General features: G+C 34.9%; 1 protein-coding gene across 1 annotated transcript in view; it reads left to right on the top strand.

Moving 5' to 3' along the window:
- Positions 1–6,483, top strand: part of LOC110450583 (C-Maf-inducing protein-like) — a 64,396-nt gene extending 57,913 nt beyond the window's left edge. Inside the window, exons 15-16 of the mRNA XM_021498181.1 lie at positions 1,478–1,548; positions 2,606–6,483. Coding sequence (XP_021353856.1) covers positions 1,478–1,548; positions 2,606–2,659 — 125 coding nt within the window. The 3' untranslated portion in view covers positions 2,660–6,483. The remainder of the gene's footprint in view (positions 1–1,477; positions 1,549–2,605) is intronic.
- The last annotated feature ends 2,907 nt before the right edge of the window (positions 6,484–9,390 follow it).

Here is a 9,390-nt window from a genome sequence, read left to right as displayed (position 1 = left end):
CATGAGGGAGGGTCCATGTGGAGGGTCCATGGGGGAGGGTCCGAGGGTCCATGGGGGAGAGTCCATGGGGGAGGGTCCATGTGCTCACAATAGAATAGGAAATCTTAATATAATGTGTGTATATATCCACTATGGTAACAAAAAAAAAGTTAAAATGACATCTTTTGAGTCAATCTTTGCAATGATATCATAAGATCTTAGAATTTAGGAATAGTTTAGCAAATTAGCGGGTTAAAATGGTTAATTTTAAGTTTCCAAAATCGGGAGTCTCCTCCAAAATAGGGAGGGTATGCAAGTTTGCATAAATCAGTGAAAGATAAGCACATTATTAACCCAGGGCTACATCCTATGATAGACTGGTCCTATTTTATAACCTAAGCTACATGTTATAAAGGTAAACATGTAAGTGTGAACAATCCAGATTCTCCCTTCAAAATACAAACACTTTCCACAGCTACAACTTCTATGGCAGCTAACTGTGTTTTAATCTCATTGTACTTTCTGTGGAGTGTCTTTTACATATAGTGTCTTTTACATACAGTGAGACAACGGAGGTCCTCTCGAGGGATTCTTTTAGTAACATGCACAGATAACTAATCTCTTGTAATTCTTGGTCAAGTCAGGAATGAAACCCCACCTGTCTGATAGGAATGCTTAATTAAGCATTGAATCAGAGTAGAACTTGTGAAAGAGAATCATTGCTATTATTATGCTTACCCTCACACCCCCACCTGACTTTGCTGACCAAAGATTTAGTCCTATGATCCAGAGAGTTAGCCCTCCAGTCCAGGAAGTTAGTCTTATGATCCAGAGAGTTAGCCCTCCAGTCCAAGGAGTTAGTCCTATGATCAAGGAAGTTAGTCCTCCAGTCCAGGGATAAGTCCTATGATCACGGGAGTTAGTCCTCCGGTCCAGGGAGTTATTCCTATGATCCAGGGAGTTAACACTCCGGTCCAAGGAATTAGTCCTATAATCAAGGGAGTTAGTCCTCCAGTCCAGGGAGTTAGACCTATGATTCAGGGAGTTAGCCCTGTGGTCCAAGGAGTTATTCCTATGATCCAGGGAGTTAACCCTCTGGTCCAAGGAATTAGGCCTCCGGTCGAGGGAGTTCGTCCTATGATCCAGGGAGTTAGCACTATGGTCCAAGGAGTTAGTTGGAGAAAACTAGATGATTCATTCATTCATCAGTCCGGACTATAATGAAAACATAGATATGGCTCTCAACAGGTTTCAGAACTTAATGTCTGTGTAATTTGTTTATTCTTCCCAGGCCTTTTGGTATAGTTCACCAGATATATTTCTCCCAGTATTGCCTTGGGAATTAAACCTGGTCTTGGGAGAACCAGAAACTCAATATTGGTATATCTCGCAAGCTGCTACTTTAACTGTATATAAAACTCTAGGAAACTTCGGAATAAGAAATTGTTAATAAAATGGGTGATGATAGATAAACTAACGTGTTTGTTTGTTTTTTTAGCCTTGAAGAACCTACGCAAATTAAACCTGAACAGCACAAGTTTATCAGCGTTGACGTTTGAGGGACTAAAGGTGAGTTCGATCAGTAGAATATTTGTTCCTTTCTTAAGGATAACATTAACTGTGTGCCGACATATCAAAGGGAAATCCAGAGTGTAGCAAGCAACTTACACAAGGCCCTTCGGCAGAAGCTTGGTCAGTTTTCTGCCATGTCTTTGCTCAGGAAATATAGAGACGGAAAATATCAGCTGCCTACATAAGATTTCTTATCTTAGTTTTCTACAACTTTGTTTTAGCTTCGGTGTGATAAACATGCCATTACTTGTAGTTGACCTGATATCTAGTACCTGTTGTTTTATGGTGTTGACCTGATATCTAGTACCTGTTGTTTTATGGTGTTGACCTGATATCTAGTACCTGTTGTTTTATGGTGTTGAATTTAAAAAATCCGGTTGAAATGACTTTACTGTAAATTTGGGAAGGTTCATCTAATTTCTTTGAAAACTTTGATGGGGTGTTTATATGATGTAGAGTTATGAATTTGTGTCTAACTTAACGGTACTGTAGGTTTTCACAATGTGCCTAACTTAACGGTACTGTAGGTTTTCACAATGTGTATAACTTAACAGTACTGTAGGTTTTCACAATGTGTATAACTCAACGGTACTGTAGATTTTCACAATGTGCCTAACTTAATGCTTCTGTAGGTTTTCACAATGTGCCTAACTTAATGCTTCTGTAGGTTTTCACAATGTGCCTAACTTGACGGTACTGTAGGTTTTCAGAATGTGCCTAACTTAACGGTACTCTAGGTTTTCACAATGTGTATAACTTAACGGTTCTGTAGGTTTTCACAATGTGTCTAACTTAACGGTACTGTAGGTTTTCACAAGAGTAAGTTTATTTATTGATTATGTTTGTAATTAATATACCCCCGCAACGAAGTTAGAGGGTATACTGGAACCAGACATCTGTCTGTCTGTCTGTAGAAAAAGTTTGGCCGGACAACTCCTTCTAAAGTGGTGGACCAATTTCAAAGAAACTGTCCAGATATGATAACTACCACCTGAAGTTGTGCATCCAGGTTTTATTTTTTCATTCTGACCCTTTTTTATTATGCTTGTTTCAGACCAAACTACCGGCCCTGCAGGAATGTGACGTGCGCTACACAGATGCGTGGTGACCACATAAACACAACAACGGACAACATCCTTTAACCATTCTTTACACCAAATTAAAAGGTGAACAACATGCGTCTGTGGATCTATTCGTCTTCTAGGTGTTGTTGTTGATCAGGTGTTTCCATGGTTACCATTCAAAATCACCCAGGGTGATTAAGAAATAATGGGCTTTAAGGGAATTTCCTCCCGTGCGATATAGAGTTATCGTAATATGTGTATGGTGTTAAGACTCACCTTAAGATATGAATATCTACCGACAACTCCATCAAATTGTGGCCAGTGAAAATTGCAGGAGTCCGCAGAGTCAAGGTCACTGAAGTCCAGAGTCAAGGTCACGGAAGTCCAGAGTCAAGGTCACATAAATATTGACCTTGCATCACTATGTGACCTTTCAACTTGGTCATTATCCAATGGAAATAGGAGGATTCCAGACTACTAAAGTGCTTTCAACAGTTGAAGAAGGATCTGCAGCCTCTGTGACAAGGATGAGGGGTGAACATTGTGTCTAACTATAAAATGAAGTCACCATTTAATATTACTATGGGGTGAAGCAGAGACTAAGGACGAAATACACCCATATCCTTGTCAACAACTACCAAAAATGAAATCTAAATATTGTTATCGAATACCAAATATTGTCATAAGCAATTGATTCCAGGTATATACATATGTACCATGAATGGAAGAAACTTGACTCCACTGGTGCCAGAAACTATAGATATCAATTATCACAGACTTGTTATAAATAGCCTTTGTATTGACCTCCACAAAGGTCAAACCTATTTATAGAGTTTGGGTCAGATCTATTTATGGAGTCGTAAGGACAAGTGTTGAATGTCAATTCTGGCATCAGTCCCCTTTGTCATGCACCACAATGCACATGTTGTATATAATATTGACAGATGTCACTCTGGTGAACTTTTGTCTATGATATTGTCCTGGAAGTGTCCATGTTCCGCTCTCAAAGAGTCTAACATAAGCCCGTCATTGTTTATGTTTTTATGTGTGTCTGTTTTGTTGTTGGTCTTATTTCACATGTCTCTGTCTGTTTGCCCTCCGCTGTCATCATTCATGTCCGGAGTCCGTGGGATCATCAGTCATAAATATGTCTCTCATGAATCATGACATCTATTTGTCCTACGTCAGTCGTGCCATAAGTGTTTGTCTGTCTGTTTGTCCTTCATCCCTCGTCTAACCAATAATCTAGATTTTATATTAAGCATCCTTATTAACTGGAGAATGTACATGTAATATAAATAATGTTATATATTTAAAACTTTTTATTGCTTGTCAAATGGTGCAGAGAACAAGTCTGAAGAGAATAAGAAACAGCAAGAACAGTAATTACACTCACTGGAGAACTCGCCCAGGGGAGATTACTCTGGAGAAAGAGAATGAATTATTACAGACAAGGGAGATAATTCATGAAACATAAAATTGGATTTTCCATGCATTAAGAAGATACTTTTTTTAGGTTGAACTGAATGCAGTATAATAAGTAAAGCTGTGAACATTATCACACCACATCATAAACAAACATTATCACAAAGAATAATCTGAACAAGGGAAATAATTCACACAAAAAACTGTTCTGATGAAGAAGGAATTCACATAGAGACATTGATTCTAGAAATAGTTGTTCAGTATCAAAGTAGGATTAGTAAACAACCAAAAGAGAGATATTGTGAAGGAAAAAAAGTATCTTTGTAATGATAGGCACCATGTAAGTGATGACGCTTGATTGTGACCTCGTCTTCTTGTGTTTAAGATTGACACCATTGTAAACTCCATTCAGGGTTTACAATTATGGTTTTTATTTATTCCAATGATTTGTTTGTTGCAGTTTTAGAATTTTTAATTTTATGAAAGGTACTCCGTGCACGAAGGTGTAAAATATGTATGAGTCGGCAGTATAAAATCTTACACTACATGTGTATGATTACTTAGTTGTTATACATAGATGAAATTTCTAAACAAACCAAAAATATAATTTGGCCATGCTTTCTTTAATACCTGGTCAAAGATGAAAAATCTAATACAGATATGCTACAATGATTAGCCTTGGGGTCTGGCCCTATCCCTGGGATCTTATTTGGAGAATATTTTGCCATTACCTTAGATATCCAGATGAGCGATACAAGCCCTCTGGGCCTCTTTTTGTTATTGACCTCTTCAATGATATGATTGTTGATGCTAATATAATAGCTATTCAGTTTCTGTTTAAGTTTTCTTTGAAGAATTTATTTCTTCAAATTGCGGTTATTCTGCATTCACTTAGCATATTTTTATGTTTGAAATTACAAGAACTGTCATTTTTGAATTTAAGTACCCCATGAAGGGTCGTTAAAATTTTTAGTTCACCTCATTCATTTGAATGGTATAAGATAGTAGTCAACTTATAAACGCTGGACCGAGGATATATCACGAACCGCAGGTCACATACACCGTATATACTTCAGTAACATTGAGTTCTATGCCTGTTCTTGTTCCCATATCTCCTCTGCCCCCCTGGAATATGTTGTGACTAAGTTGAAGGCCCTGTACGCGTACGTGTCAGCTTGATACAAGTAGACAAGCCAGATCCTCTGATGTAAGAATAAAGCAGCAGCATATTGGTAATATTGACCAGCTTTAAAGTTGGATGTGGCTGCTCTGTAATCTAAAAAGGACAGCTACAGCCTTGCGATTGGTCAGTTCTTTTTATGCCTGAAACCAATCAAATGGCTAACCATGTGCCTTCAGTTTTGTCATGACATATTTCAAGGATGCAGAGAAGATATTTGTTTCTGAAGTGGAAAACATGGATTTAAAAGTAACATCATTGATTTACTATACATAAAAAAACTGCTAGAATCGTATGAATATAATATTTTTGAGTATGTTTTTACTTTGACGTAATCATAATATATCATCGTGCTGAGGAGGTAAGCTGATTTCATATTTAATTGTTACTTATAAAAATATATATATAATAAATATAATATTTTTATCGTTTTAAATTGTTTTCCTAAACTTGTTATTTTATGTTAATATAGTGCTATCTGTGAAGCTGCTTTATTGGTTTAATAGTGAAATATGTCTTTTGTCATAAGTTTTTTCTGTGATATGTAAATTTGTAATTGATTTAACTTTTACATCTAAAGACACCAGATTATTTTATTTTTTGAAGGGATGGGGAAACCAGATTTTTATCATAATTTTATTTTGAGAAAGGAAGGGGAAGGGAGGGGTAGTGATTTTAAGATGTTTTGTTGTGCACCAGCATTGATTTGTTCTGCTTTCATTGGTCATTAGCTTATATATCAATGGACCTGATTGGTCAATAGCTTATATATACTGTTGTATGGCCCTGGTTGGTTGCTTTGTGTAGAAGAGTGTCTAAAAGCATGAATGTGATTGGTACAGATGGCAAGTGTTAATGTCTTCTTGTTGGTATTTCTTGTGCCTCATTTAAAAGGATTTCATTGAATGACATAAGAGGTGTCCCTCCCCTGGACATTTACAGAACAAAGAAGTTTGTTATTTCCATTTAAATAAGATAAAAAACGTGATCATGTTTTAAATGCTGTTAGGATTAACTTGTACAAAGTATAAGACTTCATAATTAACTCCAATACTATTTCAGTATCGATTGTGCATGTAATACTTGGTATAAATTATACTGGTACGTGTAATACTTAGTATAAATTATTCTGGTACGTGTAATACTTGGTATAAATTATACTGGTATGTGTAACACTTGGTATAAATTATACTGGGACGTGTAACACTTGGTATAAACTATACAGGTACGTGTAACACTTGGTATTAATCATACTGGTACGTGTAACACTGGGTATAAATTATCCTGGTACATGTAACACTTAGTATAAATTATACTGGTACGTGGAATACTTAGTATAAATTATACTGGTATGTGTAACACTTGGTATAAATTATACTTGTACGTGTAACACTTGGTATAAATTATACTGGTGCGTGTAACACTTGGTATAAATTATACTTGTACGTGTAACACTTGGTATAAATTAGACTGGTACGTGTAACACTTGGTATAAACTATACAGGTACGTGTAACACTTGGTATTAATCATACTGGTACGTGTAACACTGGGTATAAATTATCCTGGTACATGTAACACTTAGTATAAATTATACTGGTACGTGGAATACTTAGTATAAATTATACTGGTACGTGTAATAATTGGTATAAATTATACTGGTACGTGTAACACTGGGTATAAATTATCCTGGTACATGTAACACTTAGTATAAATTATACTGGTACGTGGAATACTTAGTATAAATTATACTGGTATGTGTAACACTTGGTATAAATTATACTTGTACGTGTAACACTTGGTATAAATTAGACTGGTACGTGTAACACTTGGTATAAATTATACTGGGACGTGTAACACTTGGTATAAACTATACAGGTACGTGTAACACTTGGTATTAATTATACTGGTACGTGTACACTTGTTATAAATTATACTTGTATGTGTAATACTGGGTATAAATTATACTGGTACGTGTAGGACTTAGTATAAATTATACTGGTACATGTAAGACTTGGTATAAATTATACTGGTACATTTAACACTTGGTATAAACTATACAGGTACGTGTAACACTTGGTATTAATCATACTGGTACGTGTAACACTGGGTATAAATTATACTAGTACATGTAACACTTAGTATAAATTATACTGGTACGTGGAATACTTAGTATAAATTATACTGGTACGTGTAACACTGGTACGTGTAACACTTGGTATAAATTAGACTGGTACGTGTAACACTTGGTATAAAATATACAGGTACGTGTAACACTTGGTATTAATCATACTGGTACGTGTAACACTGGGTATAAATTATACTAGTACATGTAACACTTAGTATAAATTATACAGGGACGTGTAATACTTGGTATAAATTATACAAGTATGTGTAATACTGGTACGTGTAACACTTGGTATAAAATATACAGGTACGTGTAATACTTAGTATAAATTATTCTGGTACGTGTAATACTTGGTATAAATTATACTGGTACGTGTAGGACTTAGTATAAATTATACTGGTACATGTAAGACTTGGTATAAATTATACTGGTACATGTAATACTTGGTATAAATTATACTGGTATGTGTAACACTTGGTATAAATTATACTGGGACGTGTAACACTTGGTATAAATTATACTTGTACGTGTAACACTTGGTATAAATTATACTTGTACGTGTAACACTTGGTATAAATTATACTTGTACGTGTAACACTTGGTATAAATTAGACTGGTACGTGTAACACTTGGTATAAATTAGACTGGTACGTGTAACACTTGGTATAAATTAGACTGGTACGTGTAACACTTGGTATAAATTAGACTGGTACGTGTAACACTTGGTATAAATTATACTGGGACGTGTAACACTTGGTATAAATTATACTGGGACGTGTAACACTTGGTATAAACTATACTGGTAAGTGTAATACTTGGTATAAATTATACAGGTATGTGTAATACTTGGTATAAATTATACAAGTATGTGTAATACTGGTACGTGTAACACTTAGTATAAATTATACTGGTACGTGGAATACTTAGTATAAATTATACTGGTACGTGTAACACTAGGTATAAATTATACTGGTACGTGTAGGACTTAGTATAAATTATACTGGTACATGTAATACTTGGTATAAATTATACTGGTATGTGTAATACTTGGTATAAATTATACTGGTACGGGTAACACTTGGTATAAATTATACTGGGACGTGTAACACTTGGTATAAATTATACTTGTACGTGTAACACTTGGTATAAATTAGACTGGTACGTGTAACACTTGGTATAAATTATACTGGTATGTGTAACACTTGGTATAAATTATACTTGTACGTGTAACACTTGGTATAAATTAGACTGGTACGTGTAACACTTGGTATAAAATATACAGGTACGTGTAACACTTGGTATTAATCATACTGGTACGTGTAACACTGGGTATAAATTATCCTGGTACATGTAACACTTAGTATAAATTATACTGGTACGTGTAACACTGGGTATAAATTATACTGGTACATGTAACACTTGGTATAAACTATACAGGTACGTGTAACACTTGGTATTAATTATACTGGTACGTGTAACACTGGGTATAAATTATACTGGTACATGTAACACTTAGTATAAATTATACAGGTACGTGTAATACTTGGTATAAATTATACAGGTATGTGTAATACTGGTACGTGTAACACTTGGTATAAATTATACTGGTACGTGTAACACTTGGTATAAATTATACTGGTATGTGTAATACTTGGTATAAATTATACAGGTATGTGTAATACTGGTACGTGTAACACTTGGTATAAATTATACTGGTATGTGTAATACTTCGTATAAATTTTACTGGTATGCCTAATACTTGGTATAAATTATACTGGTACGTGTAATACTTGGTATAAATATTATACTGGTACGTGTAATACTTTGTATAAATTATACTGGTACGTGTATACTTGGTATAAATTATACAGTTATGTGTAATACTGGTACGTGTAACACTTGGTATAAATTATACTGGTACGTGTAACACTTAGTATAAATTATACAGGTATGTGTAACACTTGGTATAAACTATACTGGTACGTGTAATACTTGGTATAAATTATACTGGTATGTGTAACACTTGGTATAAATTATACTGGTA

This window comes from Mizuhopecten yessoensis, unplaced genomic scaffold (assembly GCF_002113885.1).
Source record: "Mizuhopecten yessoensis strain PY_sf001 unplaced genomic scaffold, ASM211388v2 scaffold5331, whole genome shotgun sequence".
Taxonomy (NCBI): domain Eukaryota; kingdom Metazoa; phylum Mollusca; class Bivalvia; order Pectinida; family Pectinidae; genus Mizuhopecten; species Mizuhopecten yessoensis.
This window is presented reverse-complemented; position numbering and strand designations above follow the sequence as displayed.